General features: G+C 41.0%; 2 protein-coding genes across 3 annotated transcripts in view; one reads left to right on the top strand and one right to left on the bottom strand.

The window, feature by feature from the left end:
• CTNNAL1 (catenin alpha like 1) overlaps positions 1-11,942 on the top strand; it is a 60,969-nt gene extending 49,027 nt beyond the window's left edge. The window contains exons 12-19 of the mRNA XM_054191753.1: positions 2,829-2,866; positions 6,157-6,207; positions 6,308-6,462; positions 7,208-7,256; positions 8,053-8,109; positions 8,251-8,370; positions 10,655-10,738; positions 10,852-11,942. Of these exons, the coding sequence (XP_054047728.1) occupies positions 2,829-2,866; positions 6,157-6,207; positions 6,308-6,462; positions 7,208-7,256; positions 8,053-8,109; positions 8,251-8,370; positions 10,655-10,738; positions 10,852-11,013 (716 nt within the window). The 3' untranslated portion in view covers positions 11,014-11,942. The remainder of the gene's footprint in view (positions 1-2,828; positions 2,867-6,156; positions 6,208-6,307; positions 6,463-7,207; positions 7,257-8,052; positions 8,110-8,250; positions 8,371-10,654; positions 10,739-10,851) is intronic.
• Positions 11,943-12,088: 146 nt separating this feature from the next.
• Positions 12,089-16,817, bottom strand: ABITRAM (actin binding transcription modulator). Of its 2 annotated transcripts, none has more exons than XM_054191755.1 (6): positions 16,695-16,817; positions 16,546-16,597; positions 13,205-13,334; positions 12,594-12,670; positions 12,450-12,519; positions 12,089-12,381 (listed from the first exon to the last, which is right to left on the bottom strand). In XM_054191755.1, the coding sequence occupies exons 1-6, from the start codon at positions 16,744-16,746 to the stop codon at positions 12,253-12,255; spliced, it is 510 nt and encodes a 169-aa protein (XP_054047730.1). In that variant the 5' UTR covers positions 16,747-16,817; the 3' UTR covers positions 12,089-12,252. The 2 variants fall into 2 exon arrangements, with proteins under 2 accessions (XP_054047730.1, XP_054047731.1); XM_054191756.1 differs by having other exon boundaries at positions 12,264-12,394.
• Positions 16,818-17,059: the final 242 nt, after the last annotated feature.

The following is a 17,059-nucleotide window of genomic DNA, read 5'->3' as shown; positions in this document are numbered from 1 at the left end:
GGAGGCCCGTTCTGCACGATGTTGGTGTTCGAAAGGTTGCGAGGTTGCATGGCTGGTGTGGGCTGAGGAGAGTGCCAGACATCTCCGGAGCGTCTTTAGAGAGTGGCTCCTGCCAGCCCAGAGATTTGGTTCAGGTGGTGGAGGGATCGCTTTGTTCTCAGAATTACTAGTTTAGATTAGTTACTGAATTTTGAGGCTTTTGTACTTCAAGATGAATGACATAATGAAAGTACTTCTCATTGATCCAATCTGTTGGATGCCAGCCAACCCCCCTTTTTTTTTTTTTTCTTCCTAATTTTTTGGTTTCAACATGCTGGAGAAGAATGTGAATAATCCCCTGATTGCTCCCTTGAGACTTGGTGAGAAGTGAGAGAATGATTTATGAAGATAACTTCCTTTTCTGCCCTCCACTTTTGTTTTGCCCTCTTGATTTGAGAGGAGTTAAATGACCATGAGGATTTGAGAGGGCCAGAGTTAATGAATGGGGGATACAGATCAGAATTTAGAAATCAGAGTTCTAGGAAGAAGGGTGAGGCAGGGATGCAGCCACCCTAATCTCAGATAAGAAGTGAGATCAAAAGCAGGATTTAGAAGTTGAAATAGACGCATTTTGGAGGAAAAAACTTGATAGGAACTATTAGAAAGTGGAAAATTGGAAGATAAAGAGGATGAAACAATAAAAATTAATTTTCAAGTAAAACATGAAAAATAAAAGGAAAAACATGTTGGAGAAAACACATTACGAAAAACAAAGGCAGACTGGAATAAACAAAAGGAAGATCACAATATGGCAAAAAGTCTTTTGCTGTTATAGCAAAGATCTGACTTACAAAACTAAGGAAATTAAATACCTGAAAAAATATGTATGTGTATTCTGTTAATGGAATCAAATATGAATTCTGTGATTATACTGATGCAATTAAGTATTTTCTGATGAAGCAGGGTTATCTCTGGCCTGCGTTGATCTACGCTTTTGAGAGGTCTGGTATCTGTGGGTCCAGTGAGGTGGGTTTTTTGTGTGTGTGTTTTCTGGGGTTTTGTGTTTTGTTTTGTTTTTTAATGTTCCAAGAACTAAATAGTGAGATCCTTCCTCTTCCTGAATATGGTGAGCCCCTAAACCTTGCAAAGTCAAATAATAGGAACTGCTTAGAGAGCAAAAACAAATTATTTTTTTATTGTTTCTGTTTATGACCCCTTTCCATTTGGTTTCCATAATTCTGAATGCCCACCTTGTGTGTGCAAGCCGTACGTCCTCCCAGCATGCATTTGTATTCCATTTGTTATGTCAAAGCTTTCTGTGTTTGAACTTTTTTTTTAACGTGGTACAACAGGTTTTTTACATAGCACCAAGGAGATCTTTTATGCTACAGTATTTTAAACTTAAAAGTTAGCTTTTGTTCTTGGTATGTCTTACATGCTTTCTTACATACCCTTCAGCTGATGTTTTGATTCATAGGATGTTGTAAATCACTTCTCACCATTTAGATCAATCTTTAGTGAGAAATCTTGCTTGGATGCATGTTTGGGCAATTAATAGTTGAATAACTCTGCATTCTGAAAAAAAGAGTTAGGCAGCTGGTGCCCTTGATAATAGCTCATTTCATCTTTCACAAAACTGGCTAGGGGAAGGAAGAAGTGATCTTAGAAAGGAAGAACACCATTTTTCATACTTATCAAGAGGGTTAAGGGACACTTGTCAGCTTACTGAAATCTGTGTTTTAGGAGTCAGTTGCCTAGACGTGGAGCTCATGATCTTTCTGTGGTGTCAGAAGATAAGGAGCATACTTTCAAAAAACCATGAGTGCACAAGAGAACTGTCTCCTGAAGACTCAGAATGGAATTTCTCTAGGAGCTGATACAAGAGGAGGAAATAGCAATTGTAGGGGAATTTGTTGCTTGTCCTTTGTCGAGATGCACCATCTGTATGCAAACCTGGTACCAATATCCATTATAGTAGCCCTTTGTTTCTTCAGGTAAAATCTGTTTTTCACTAGCTCTTTATTTTTTATTTATCGATTTTCATTTTATTTAGCAGAATTCCCTGAATTTATTGTAATAATTATCTGTGAAGACTTACCTTTAAGTCTTCTGGTAACTGGAGCTCTAATCCTAGGCTGTTAGCCTAGGGGCACTGTTTCCTCTTCTTGATAAACTCTTACCCACTTTTAGGTAACAACTAAAAGGATATTTTTTTTCTCCATTTGTTTTGCTCAGACTTGGAATATCTGAGGCTCCTGGGAATCTAAGAAATAATTCGATAAGTATGTAAAATGCCATAGAACTTTCTTCTTTATAAAATACAGTGCACGTGATGCTTATAGTACAGTACAACAGGAGGGTTTTATTGGCATTACTTCGAAAAACCTGCCTAGGTATTTTTCATTGGTGGCATTGCTACTCCAAATTTTATATCATCCAACCCACGCCAAGAAAAGCCTTACATGGAACTACTATTGTCTGTTCTGCACTTTGCAACAAAATGAGTGCATGTAGTGATAAGTACTCAGTCATTAGAGAGACTTTCTCTACTCACTTGTGGATTGCGTGCAGGGGACTAGAAATCTTACTGAGGGAAACCGTTCAGAGAAGCTTTCTTAACTGCCAGTTGCTGAGAGCTAAAATCTGAACAGTGCAGAGTTCTTGGCTTGCCTTTCTTTGGAAGCACGAGACAGAGAGGCAATCCTCTGCAATATTCAAAGAGGATGAATTACAGGTAAGTAATTTGCTTTTCTAGTACTGCAATTGAAGGAAGGATGAAGTAAGGCATGTGACCCCATTGATTAAAATCTGCATACAAATTTTGGTGTAAATGTGTGTGTTCCTCATAGGAGAGAAGCGTGTCTACCTGTCGCTGCCCAGACCAGGGGTAAGTTGCTTTTGGGATTGTTGCATTTGCTTTATATCTGCTGTTAATTAATTGACTTCTTCCCATGTTACACCATAACAAGGACATAAGAATATCTTGGTAACCTGCATCCTGACTGGGTGGCTGACGGTAAAATATCAGACTTTGTCAGTTTAATAAATCACTAACAAACATACTGAAAACTAGGGTAACTAGTTACATTAATATGCTTTTATCACTTTGTATGTGAGCTTTCAGTTTCATAAAAAAATTACTTTTTTTTTTTTACCACGTACTCGACTGTCACGCTATATGATAAAAAAATGCATTCTTATTATTAAAACAGTACAAGTATGCTGCAACATGCTGAAAATAAGTCTTGGTAATCTGTTTTGGTTTGTTTTGCTTTGTTGCCTGAGTTGACCAATTTGGAACAAATGGACGTGTTCGAGCCTATTGTAGGCTCTTCAGATAATGGGTTCTTGTTTCCTTCATTGATCTTAAATGTTTTTAATGCAGAGGAAAAAAACCTACACCAAATTTCCAGATTTAGTTGGAGGTAATTAATATCCTTAGCTGATTATAATTGATATTACATTGTTTCTGAGAGCATTTGTGTGTTAGGAAGCCCCCTAAACCTTGTTATTATCATGTAATCAGTCATTTGATTCACTTGCTATGTACTGAATCTTTTCACGGGTAGAAAAAAGGGGAAGAATGATCTCAGAAGGTACAGTAAGCTCTAGCTTCTTTCTAGTTTCTTTCCTTGCTTTCTTTCCTTAACCTGTAGCGTTGAGGAATTTGGGTGTGAAATGATCCCCTGTCTCCGTGTCTCCTGTTGTGCAATTCTGTGACTTCAAACCCAATATGCTACTTCTGACCCTTAATGAAAAGAGAAGGCGAAAAGGTCATACATCATAAATCCAATCTGCAAATATAAATAGACTATAATGTTAGGCTGAGTGAGCACGGGTGCATTTCACTGTTACAGAACTAAACAATGAGACTGGAAAATAGATCGGTTCAATGACTTTTGATGGGGTTTTTGTCCCTCACTGGTTTGACTAAGCTACGTAGCTTCGGGACTTCAGCCAAAATTTAAAGAAGAGATGTTTGAAGTCAGATTCCCACCTACTGATTCATATGCCTTTTAAAAATACTTTCAATAAATCTTTGTTACCAAGATCTAAACAGTTCTGCTTTGTTGTTGTTTGAAAGGTTGCTGTCACCTTTTGAATTTTGCAAGATGCATAGATTTGGGGGACTTACAATTAATAGACAGTTTGGAAGTAGACAGGAACTGTAGATTATGTCCATAAGACAACAGAGCTTGTTCAGAGTAATTTCTTTGCCTAACTGATGCACTAACCTTTGGAACTGCCTCTCTTCCCAGTGCTGTGACTCTGACTACTGCCTCTTCTCTCCCTACTGCCATCACAGAGGTCTGCTGTGCCCACGCTGTCCCTGCACAGAAGTCACACTGTTCCTGTCCATCTAATTAGATTACATATTTTGTTACATCTGCTTTGTACATCCGTTTAATTGCGACTGTGCTGCTTGCTGGTAATGAGTGGCATCTTAGACCACGCCATAGTTGAGGACAGAGCAGTAGTGGTGATTCCTATGTGTGCTTAATGCACAGGTATATTTTTCTGTATAGCGTTAGGTGTTAAATCATGTTTTATGTGCAGAGTAACTCCTTATCTGATTTTTACCTATTCTCCTATTCGAATAGTGTGAATGAACGCTGGAATGGAGAAAACTAGAAACCTGACAACCATTCTGAGGTTATTCGTGGATAGAAAAACTTACCTGTGCTAGAGTGCTGGTTTTCTTGAATACCCTTCACTCAGCAGCTTAAATATTTGCCATACCTTGTAGCTAAAATTTGTGTTTACATCCAAACCTAGTTTGGTATTGTGTTCCTTTCTTTTAAGACTCTGCCTTAAAACCAGCATTTCTTGAATTGCATCTCTAACATGCAGTATGGTCGAACTTAAATAACAATTAGGAGTATCAGTTCTTACACTTTTTGCTAAATCTTTTGATACGAGATCAGCTTTTCTAATACATAGGCAGAATGACAGTGTTGAATGTGAGTAGACATAAGATTTAGAATATTTAAAAATTTTGGGACGGGAAAAGGGAAATGGCCTGAAAACTAAACTGAGCAGCAAACTGCAGTAGGAACTTCAATAGCAGTACTTTATTTTCGCTCAAACTCTTGAAGTGAGAGATGGAGACCGCACCTGGAGTTTATTTCTGATGCTGTTTGCAATGAATAGTGCTTTTTTTTTTTTTTTTTTTTTTTTCCTCCCTGCAGGCATTACTGAGCTTAATTTGCCCGAGTACTCCCACTAGTGCATAGCAGCTCTTCCCAGATTCTCAGACAAGGATCTCAGTCCTGCCCTGTTACCATCCAGCCTCCTCTGGTGGCTCATGTCTCCAAATTATGACACCAACTTTGTACTTTCCATTCCTCTGCGCTCCGGTGCAGTTTCTGAATGCAGCCTGTGGCTCCCATGTCTGTTAGTTTTTACTCTCTTTGCACAGTGACAGCACCAGCACCTGAAGTTGAAGCCAGGAACTGCTGCTCTCTACGTGCAAATTGATTTGAAACAAATCACGTGTTCCTGTGTGTATGTGCTATGTGGTTGGCAAGCTCTGCCTTACCAGATACTGTGCTGACATCAGTACCACTAATTATTGTTTAATCTGAGCCAATATTTGGCTTGCAGCCAGCCTGGTATTTCAGATAGCTCATGACTTAAATACAAGAAGGAAACCCATAAAAAGATGGAAGTGTCAGTACTGGTTTCCAGCTGCTTCAACAGAGTGACACAGAATAATGAGCTACATTGTCACACTAACATTTACGTGGGTTGTACCCTAGATCAGGTCAGCTTAAATCAGCTCCAAGTCTCTCTCATATCAGTATCGTCTTTGATGGGAAAAAATCAGTGCAGCCGTACTTGATTGAGACTGTTTGTTTAGTCCTGAGTACTACTGAGGGTTTAGAGGGGAGGGGAAAGAGATGGTACTATATGAGGAAGTGGAGTTTGAGAACCGCAGAAGAGGTCTTTTCCTTGAAACTTTAGGGTGTCTGTAGGCACAGACCTGGTTTGCACATGCCATTTCAGGAGGACAGCCAGATCAGAACAGGTTCTCAGCTTCTGCTGAGAAGTTTGTCTGAACCACTGGAACTATCCTGCAAAGTCTGCATCTGAGTTTAGAGCCACCTCTTATGATTTGTTAGGAAAATGATTACTAATTCCTTTTATTTAAAAATATTATTTTTTTGTTTGAAACAGAAGCATAATGCAAATCTGAAAGCATTAAAGCCAGTCAAACTAGATACTGAGGTAAGATGCCATCATTTTAGTAAAAAAGCTTTTTAAATTCTTTTTCCTCTTGTCTGAAGAAAGTGTTTTCAAGTGCCATAAATATGGTTACCGTTTACAGGAACAGGCGAAAATTGCAAAACTTGGATTAGAATTGCATCTGCTCACATCTGATGTGGATTCTGAGACAGAGAAATGGGAGGATCAGGAGAGTGAGATCGTGCAACATGGACAAGGCATGTCAAGTATGGCCTACTCCATGTATTTATTTACCAGGTAATTACACTGTAGCAGCATGTTTTGGTGGGGAGAAGAGCATTAACAGTGCTTATAAGAAATAAGACAATTTAACTTTCAGAGTATAATGATTGGGAAACGTTCAGAAAGGAGCTTTGATTTCTATCCTTATGCTTTATAAGTTCCTGTAAATTTCTAAGTTGTTTCATAATAAAATTAGGGGTTTTTTAAGTGCTAAACATCTGTTTTGTTGTGGAACAGCTAATTAACTATCTCTTGGGTACAGAAAACATTTTAAGAAGCATGGTCATAAAATACTTTCAAAGTTAAGGGAATTAAAGCACAGATATATAACTTTAGATTAGAATTGCTGATCTTTGCTGTGCTTGGAAGGTGTTCTGAAACTCGCCCATGCCATGTCAGTGTTCTTATTTGAAGAATTTAGGGGTTTTTTTAATAAGAGTTGAGATTTTTCTTACCTTGTAGTCCAATAATACTTAGTATGCCAGAGACATGGATTTCTGTCTTTGTCCAGCTGTTGAGAACTGAACCACTTCTAATTTCCCAATAGTGCTGTAGCCACTGAGCTGTTTTATATAACATTTTGAAATGCAGTTCCTGTAGTAAGTTATTGGTGCGCATAGTATCCTCTAAAAGAGCGATAGTTTACAGTTCAGTGGTGTGAATGGGCGTGAGAGAGAGATACTGTAAATTATGCAAGTAGCAGGCAAAATAATCTGCAGTCTATACATGCCATATGTTCTGCTCTCATTATTTCCCGCAGAGGAGAAGGACTTCTGAAAACTACTCAAGATTTATTTCACCAAGCAGAGGTAATATATTTTTAACAAAACAAGACTTGGGAATTCTGAGTGAAGAACAAACTGGAACTTAACTCTCTGATTCCTTACACATAAGTACAGCGTACCGTGAATTGACTAGCAACTGTAGATTTTTAAACAGCCTAACTCGGATGCACACTTTCTGAAAGCTAACATTTCAGTGTGCTAGTAGTACCTTAAGACGGCATTCGTTAAACTGACACATTCCAGTTAGGAGTAGGAATGGCAAACCGGCATTGTGGCAAATATAGTGGACTTCAATGCATTAGTAGTATTCATTGTGTCGCTTAGATGATGCTCCATCCTAGCCTGAGCAGCAGTATTTTCATGGGAAAGAAAGATGTAGAAACTTGAATGATACAAACAAAAGATACAGGGCCAAGTGAAGGAATGTGGCATGATATTTCCTGGATACGTGCCTGCGTTTAACAGGAGGCTGGTTACCTTTGTCAGGACAATAAACAAACACGGCAGGTGTCATCTACCCACAAAACTCTTGTGAGTTGCTGCAGTGTAAAAAATAATCGGAAGTCAGGGGTTTTTTATACATAAAGGCAAAGCCTTTAAACGTTGCTTATCTGGGAGAATGGCCATTTGTAGTCTAGTGTGTTATTTCAGAAGTCACTGCACAAACTGCCGACTTGTTAATTATAAATGTATAAAACTATCACAAGTACTTCCTGTTACTTTTTTTACTTTATAGCAGGCTATTTATTAAAACAACAAGGAAAAAGAGCGTCATCTTTCATTGTGGTTCGTTTTGTTACATGTTTTCTCTACCTTTCAGATTTTTGCTACAGAGGGCACAAAGCTTGCTTCAGCTCTTCATGCCTTTTCTGATCAGGTGATGTATGACCCCTAAAACAGCCATCCAGCTTACGGCACTAGTGATACTGCTTAAAAGCTGGTTGTGTTATCTTCTCCATTAACTTAATATTGGAGTCTTTAACACGGAGTGGTTTTGTCTTCCCGAAACACAATTCAGGTACACGATGATGACAAACCTTTGCTTCTGTTGGAGGCTGAGAAACTGATCTGTATGTGCAAGCAGCTCCAGATAACAGCTAAAGCCTCTGTTCAGGGTAAAAGCGCTACATTTACAAAGGTAAGGTAAAAACTCTACATATTCCTGAAAGTAAGACCTAATGTTTTGAAATATAGTAATTTACTAATTTATGCTCCTGTTAAAATGTGAAACAGCTCATGACAGCTGAACTTCTTGGATTGACAGAGGATCATAAAAATTAATAAGTACAAAATTTTACAGTGTTATGCAAGCATTTTTCTGCTATGCAGTATGTCATCGTTTCTTTTCCTTATGTATAAGAGGAATCTACTTCAACTTGAAGTACTTCTTAGCACTTAACGTGTTTTGAGAAGCTGATGTGCAAAATATAGAGGAAGAACAGCAAGAACTGTTCCTCTTGCTGAAAATGTTTTGTCTATTGGGACATCCCTCACTGATAACTGTAACCTAAGCCATTTACTGCACTATCTTGCCTCAGGAAAGGATGTTCTTCAGCACGGGTACTACTGTTTTCTAGACTTCTCTCTCCACTCACACCCCATACACACAGCAGAGAAGGGCTTCGGTGAAGTTTAGCCTGACCTGGCCCCCGCATTCATGCTTAGAGTTTGACAGGAGACAAAATATGGTAAACTGGCACCCAGCATACATGGAAGGCTGCCAGCGGGTAGCTTGGATGGTGTTACTCTACAGGCTTATATGAATGTTTTATTTCGGGAGCGTGGATATCCAAGTTCTGTATAACTGGCCTAGTGGCCACAGATACATCATGGATATTAATGTTTTAAGGAACAGTTTCCCTACTCCTAACTTACAAACTTTACAGTCTAAGAATTAGTAAAATAAGTAATAGGATTTTTTTTCCTTCCTGTTACTAAAAATACTGAAAATATGATTTGGGTTTTGGATTTCACTGTTAGAGAAGGAGTTTACAGAAATGTTTCCAAAGACAATGATGTTCCTGGACTGCCCTTAAAAATAAGGTGGGAAGGTGTCCATAGGCTTCCGCTATTTCATATTGCTTTTTACTGCTGAGAACTTTTTTCAGCATCTTCAACTTCTGCCAACATCTCCCTCAACTTACCCACTAGATAAAGAGAGGTACTGGAATTTTATCATGCTGCAACTGAGAATTCTTAGCTGAATAATATGAGACAGAGTAATACTGTATATAATATATAAATACTGTAATCCACTAGATTACAGTAATAATATTGTAATCCACTACCACTTCATTCGGAGACACATGAACTGCGATTAAGCGTACCTCACTAAGAAAGGACTTCAGTAATCAAAATATTAATCAAGGTAATTTGTATTTCCACCACTGTAATAATTATTCTGATGTGATTGATGCTTAACATAAATGTAATAAATTCCAAACCCCAAAGACTCTACTACCGAAATATGTGGTTTCTTCTCAGTAGGGGGAGTCTACCCTAGACTGCCCAGTGTTTATTCTGATATTATTCATATTTGGTTTAAGTAAATATGTACACAGCTGCCATAAAAGTTTCAGCACTGTTACCACAATAAGTAGATCTGCAAACTTTAGTGGGGAATAGAGGTCCGGCTTTTTGAAGAACTTCCCCGAGCAGCAATATGATCAATGCGAGCAAGACCGTTTCTGTGCACCTAGATGTTTGTTTCCAATGAGCTCTAGAAAAGAAAGACGTTTCAGTTTTCCAGCAGGGGCTCAAACTGTCTAGACCATCTAAGCCACCCAAAAGCAAACTGCGCACCTGAGGACTACTGCTTCGTTTGGTTTACACTCTTTAGCTACACTACATGGGAACTTCAGTCTGTTTATACAGAGTGATGTATCGCTACCTAGTGATAACGGCTTATCAAATTAAGGTTTCTTGAGGGCCCAGACTTGCGATCTGTGCTAAGTGTTAGACTTGAGGCATTAACTCCAATGCTTTAAGATTTAGTTAAACTTTTAGTGTAACTCATATCAGGGTAAGCCTTACAAGGATGTATGGCTCTAAATCATGCTGGCAGGGCGTAAACCAAGAGGAAAATCGTGAAGAATTGTGATGAATCATATTTAGATGGCAAGAGCTCCTTTCCAAGACACTTACATTTACTGATTAATATTATATTATTATTAGTTCCTTCTCCTGGGATGTGTTGTTCCCATCTGCTTCCCAGCTCAAATGTTGGCTTAACGGAAGGGATGCTGTTGCTTTACACGTACTATATAGAGAAATTAAAAAACGCTATGCAAAACCTTTTCATTAGAAGGTATTTATGAAGGAAAAATATTACCTATTCAAGCATGAAATAGATTACCATCTCATGCATTAAACAATTGCCTAATAAAAGTAATCAGTGGTCTTACTCTAATTGTCTTGGTTAGGTTGATGCATGTATTCTGAAAACAAGGAACATGATGACTCTGTTATGCCAGCTTCTTCCACTTTGCTGCAAATTACTGAGGAAAGTGAGTACTTGGTTCATCTGCAGTATCTTAAAGGGGTTTTTTTTGGGGGGTGGGGGGGGTGGTGGTTTGTTGTTTTGTTTGTTTTTTAATAAATCTTCTTTATATATATACAGAATAAAGCAGGAAATGGCTGTCTGAAACCTGCTCCACCGTGGAGAGAAGACAGAATACAAACTGGTACAAATGCACATACTCCAGAAAGGAGAGCTGAGACATTTGGCATCAAGACTTTAGAAAATCACGTAACAAACATGACATTTGTAGAGAGCAAGTAATTATAGCACTTAGAAATGCAGGAACTCCCATTTGAAAATAACACTTGCTGAATTTTCAATATTGCTTTCATTTGTGGAAAGTCAAACCAGGTTAATTTGAATTAAAGCTGTTGACCTTTGTCACATCTAATAGATGTCCCATTACTTGGCAATTGCACCACCAACAGGTCTAATCATTATGTATTTTTATAATGTGAATGCCTTTCCTACGCTCACTATTGATACCGGGTTTGTAATTAATGCTTATGAATGTCTTAATGGATGTTTCAACCCAAAGATGCTGCTAATAGACATTTTATATAAAGAACCTTGTGCTGCATATGCTATATGTAACACTACTGTTGAAGTCTGTAAACTCATCTCTGGCCTGTTTCAGTCTATGTATTTGATAAAGCAGAATCAGGAATATAGTCTGAAAGGCTGTAGCCTAAAGCACTGAAATGTTACCTTATCTACGAGTTATACCTGCAATGAAGTAGTTCTAGGGAAAAAAACCCTCTTTGTGTAGCTGCCCCACTGAATTCTAGTCTTGCTGCCATGATTCGTATTTCCAAAAGTGTATTTCTAAGTGATTAATACTCTTGACTCAACCCCTTTTTCTTTTACTGTCTGTGTTTGTAGATGGCAGCTGTTGCTTCCTTTTTATTAAAACCTAACTGGGCAGAATTTGAATTGCATGTAGAACCACTGAAGTATTATGTAGACTTTACGTTATACCATTTAAAATTTAAGAAAATAGATACTGATTATGATAAAGTTCTGTACAAAGGGCATTATTTGACTTCAGGATCCTATGAAAATATAACCTGGTGTGAAATACATATTCTCAAGTTTATCTGCTCTTTGGACATAGGCTTCTGTTGCATTTTTATTTGCAATTCACCTTTGTCAAACTCCATATTGTATTAGTTTAGCTAAATTAAGTGATAGCTAAATCATGTGATTTTTCTGTATGTTTATGCTTGCACTGAGCAGAAGTGGAACTGCATTTGGAACATAAATACTCTCCAGTATATCATTCTGTGCTTCTTTAAGACTTGTAGCGCTAGAATTGAGAGGAAAAGAGAACGCAAACTTTAATATACAAACTATCTGAACTGGTTTATTCTTGTATGAAACAAGTGATTAAATTCCACTTTTAAAAACAGACACTAGGCCTTTCAATACCATGAAAGTTACAATGTGCAAAAGTAGTAGCTTATTTAGTATCGAATACAGATGATACCTGTATAATTAATTTCATGAAGAAGAATTAAGACGTTTCAACAATACTTCCTCGTACTCCTTCCGCGTCAGAAGTCCTTGAGTTATGCTCTTGCTTTCTTCAAATTTGGGTAGAACCACTGCGATGTATCCTTCAGTTGATGGCTAAAACGCAAGACTAAAGTTAGTAGTGAAATAAAAGTTAGAAAATAAAAAGCAAAAAAGTTTCTTACCTTTTCTTGCAGAATAGCTGGGTTGTTAAGAATGTTTTCATTCACTTCTATCAGACGCCCTCGTATACAACTGCAAAAGTGTTAAGTTGCAGTAAAAGTGCATTCTATGTCAAGGTAAGACAAAGGAAAAGGGAAAAACCTTACCTATAAATGGTGTATTCCTCTCCATCTGATGAAGATATCCTGCACAGAGGGGCAAGTTCTGTTAAAAACTGAGCTCCCTGCATTTTAAATAAATAAATAAATAAATAAATGCGCGCACACACATATATATGCACTTCTAATTACACAGGGCTTTAAAAAGTATTACCATCAGCAACACCAGTTTGTATGCTTCAGAACAAAGCAAGGAAGTGCGACAGTAAGAGTCTTTGCAAGTTATGTAGCCGTGCTTCCATACAGAAGGGAATATGACAACCTAATTATGTGCACAAATAGATTAGAAGCTGTAAGAGCTTACAAATTTTAGTCATAATTAAGTTTCTTGTAGAATAACAGACTTGTAGTTTGATCGGATTAAACTCGGCAGAGAGAGGAGAAAACCAGCACAGTTGACTTTAATGTAATCAGGTTAAACCACGTCTTTGAAAACCCACCATGAAACACACTGAAGTCTAAATTCTTTTAACTGTGGAGAGGCTGTTCTAAAATGAAATGCGAAGGTAACCTGGTGTGTTTTCTATCCTAGAAAGGACAGAAAGTCTCGGGCACTGTGGAAGATGAAAACGAAAACTAACCAAATCAAAAAGCCATACCCTTTTTGACTTCCCAGAGACCTTATTCTGGAGCCTGCTACAGCTGGCACTGATTTGGTAATTAACGCTTGTGATTGTTTTCCCATTTTGAAGAAGAGGATGGGCTTCTGCCAAGGTGATGACACAGATTCTGCAACAAGAAATGTAATTATTATGCTTTAGTGAGAAGCCATGGTCTTACGTGCTGTAAGCAAGCTCCACAGCCACCTCTACCCTGTGCTGGTAGGATTTAAAACTGATGCCAACTATTTCATTTGGGACTCCTAGTCTAAAATGCTTGCAAGACTTTTAGCGTTGTGAGCTTTCATTCTGTAAGCAGAGTTTTCTTCCCTCTAGTGTAGCAGGAGCATTAGGCTGACGGTTCAGCGTGAGTCACAGGACGGGCACCTGCCAGGCCCAGGGAGGAGGTGAGGACAGACGGGTCTGGGTGACAGCCTGGGCCTTGAGTACGGTAACCTAGAACACAACGTACCTGAGCTAACGAAGAAGAACAGAGGATAATTGTCGGCTCTAGATCAGAGACAAATTTTAGTTTCCCACTTACAAAATTGTCAGATACAGGATCAATCGGACTCGGTTGTTTCAGGGCATCCTACTGTACGTCTGCTGTACCAAACTGAACTGCATTCTGACCTAAAGCAGCCCCCGCAGAAGGTGCTTTATTTTGAGGTACTAGACCGGCTCAGCAAGAGCAGTACACTTCTTAATTGGGCAGAACCACAGTCTTTCAATATGCTAGAGCTCCTCTGTCTGTTGTTGTAGCCCCTGTGAGCATACTTGGTTCACTTCTCTAGTGACGGCTGAAGCCCATACTCACTCAAGGCAATCAAGTAAAGCACAGCTTGTAGGAAAAGGCAATGTTTCCCAGAACAGCTAAAGGCCATTAGTGGGCAATAGTTACAGCAGGTGAATCCTTCGGTCATCTGGGCTTTAGCTAACCTGCTGCTTGCATTTTATCTTTCTCCTAAAGGAGGATTATTTTTTGTCATGCAACTGGAGAGCTTGAGCCAAGCCCAGCTGTAGAGACTAGGTTAGAACCACGCTTAATGCACACGCACGCAGAGCCCAGAACGTGCCAGTAAATGAACAGCGGTGAAACTGTTCTGTCCACGAGGAGTTTAAAACCCACAGCAAGGACCAGACTTAACAGAACAGGAACTATAGAGAAAACCACGGCACAGAAATGGCGTTTTCCCTGCGTGCGGATGCTGCATCCATCTCCCTGCACTGTCACATGTCTCTGCGAGTTCCCGCAAGAGGGAGCTGGATCCGGGCGAGCGCTTTCAGGCTCCCTGGCAGCTCAAAGGGACCAGCAAAGTTCCCTCCACGCGACCCCAGCCTCCTTCCTCAAGGGGAGATGACGAATCTTGAGCTGTTAGCTCTATTAGAGCTGAGAACATGGCAAAATGAAAAAATCCACAGAGAATTTTATGCTGCTTGGAAAGATCCAACTGAGCCACAGCCCCACACATAATAATGGTAAAATACTTTACAAAGCATTTGGCAAAGCTGCCATAGAAGCCAAGGGCCCTGATATTTCAGAAGTCAAAATAGCAGAATAATCTTTATAGACATTTGAACAAGTGTTTCTGTTTTTATTTCCTTTCCCCCCTTCTCCCATATCAACAGGATTTAAACTGTTGTTAATAGAAAGGTTTTTATATTAGACAACTGAGACTAATAACTGCATATTTAGTATTTAGTGCAAATGCGAGGATGTCCGTCCTTGCTGTCATTCCTGTTAACTCCCAGGTACTGGTGTTTCTGTTTCCAAGGAACGAGAAAGTGACCTGCATGAAACAGCCACAGCTCTGGAGGCAGCAGGAGGCCATGGTTCTGCCCTGCGCCACGCACACCCTTCCTGTCACTCTGAATTCCTAACAGGAGCAGGCAACCCTTGGGAACAGCCAAAGTCTCCATCTGGCCTCCCCTTGGCTTCCCTCAATGCATGGAGACTGGCACAGCCCATTTCTGTGCAGATGGAAGTTAAGTTCTGTTTTTCCCTCAGGCACTAAACACCTCAGAAACAGCCCTGATGCCACCAATCCACCCTGCAGCCAGGACAGGCCATGGGGCAGAAGCTGGGGAAGGTAAAGTTGGAAATTAAGGCTCCAAACTGGGTACAGGGCTGATGTATTCCATCCAAATGACCGGATATCCAGCTACAGCAAAGTAGAAGCAATGTATGACATTTTATTTCCTATCTTGCATTCACTGTCTGTAGCAATTAAGTTGTATATAGAAAAAGCGAAATGCAAATGCTTGTTCAAATCAAGCCAATTAATTTCATAGAATCACAGAGTTGCCTAGGTTGGAAGGGACCTTTCAGGTCATCGAGTCCAACCATCAACCTAACTCTGACAAAAACCATCACTAAACTATATCTCTAAGCACTATGTCTACCCGTCTTACTATGCCTACCTTTTAAATACCTCCAGGGATGGTACCACTTCCCTGCGCAGCCTGTTCCAATGCTTAATAACCCTTTCAGTGTAAAAATTTTTCCTAATACCCAATCTAAGCCTCCCCTGGCACAACTTGAGGCTGTTTCCTCTTGTCCTGTTGCCTGTTACTTGGGAGAAGAGACTGACCCCCACCTCACTACAACCTCCTTTCAGGTAGCTGTAGAGAGCGATAAGGTCTCCCCTCAGCCCCCTTTTCTCCAGGCTGAACAACCCCAGCTCCCTCAGCTGCTCCTCATGAGACTTGTTCTCCAGACCCCTCACCAGCTCCATTGCCCTCCTCTGGACTCACTCCAGAATCTCAATGTCTTTCTTGTAGTGAGGGGCCCAAACTTGGTTTCCTAGAAACCAAATTAAACAGACAACTTCTTCTAAATGTCATTAGGGAAAGGCCTTGCGAAATGATGCTCTTCTGCCATTGAAGATGATGTAAAGCGAGGATGCTGGGACGCGAGGGCAGCTCTGATGACACTGAAGGGGCCTTTTAAATAAAAATGAAAATAACCTGTTGAGCGATCTGGGGAGAAGAGTTCAAGCTCTACTCTTCTTACGGAGTAGTAACAAGGACAGTAGTAACAAGAAGCAGTAATTAAAGAAGGGCAGAGGGAGCCTGAGCTTGCTGTCACTCTCCCACCCTCCAGAAGAATCCGGGATCGCCTGGCATTGTCCACCTGTCCCACTCCGGGGCTTTCTGATGGGGCGGGGCCTGTGGGGCCAACACCCCGAACGGCACCGGGCCCCGGCAGCCACCAACCGGGGCTCAGCCCCTCGCTGCCGGGGGCGTCCTCTTCCCAAGAGCCAGGACCCGTCCCCGGGAGAGGGCGGAGGTGCCCTCCCCACCCTCTCCCCCAAGTCCCCCTCCCCGGCCCCGCCACTCGCCTGTTGGAGTGCTGCAGCACGCAGAAGTCCTCGCACGGCCGCCCCTTCACGTCTGCAACGGCACACAAACACCAGTGACCGCCCGCGCCGCTGCCGCCCCGGCCCCGGCCCCGGCCCCGGCCCCGGCCCCGGCCCCGGCCCGGCGGTACCTGGCTTGTACCAGCGCGTAAAGTACCGCTCCGCACCGCCCGCCGCCGCCATCGCCGCCCGCCCCGCCTCCGCCCGCCGGCGCGCAGCGATGACGGCCCGGCGCTCCCTCCTCACGCCTCCGGGGGAGGCGGCCCCGGCCCGCCCCACGGCCCGGGACAGGCCGCAGTCCCACGGGCCCGGTCCCCAGCGCCGACACCGCCCCTCGGCCGCCGCGGGAGGGAGGGAGAGAGGCCAGAGTGTTACCAAAGACAGGCCTCTGCTTTGTTTCTAAAATGATTGTTTCCTATTGAGCGAGAAAACAGCTAATTACTGACCTTCTTACTGTGTAAAAATAGTCACTGAGCTGATGTTACAGACGGTGATG

The sequence above is a fragment of the Rissa tridactyla genome, chromosome 2, assembly GCF_028500815.1.
Source record: "Rissa tridactyla isolate bRisTri1 chromosome 2, bRisTri1.patW.cur.20221130, whole genome shotgun sequence".
Taxonomy (NCBI): domain Eukaryota; kingdom Metazoa; phylum Chordata; class Aves; order Charadriiformes; family Laridae; genus Rissa; species Rissa tridactyla.
This window is presented reverse-complemented; position numbering and strand designations above follow the sequence as displayed.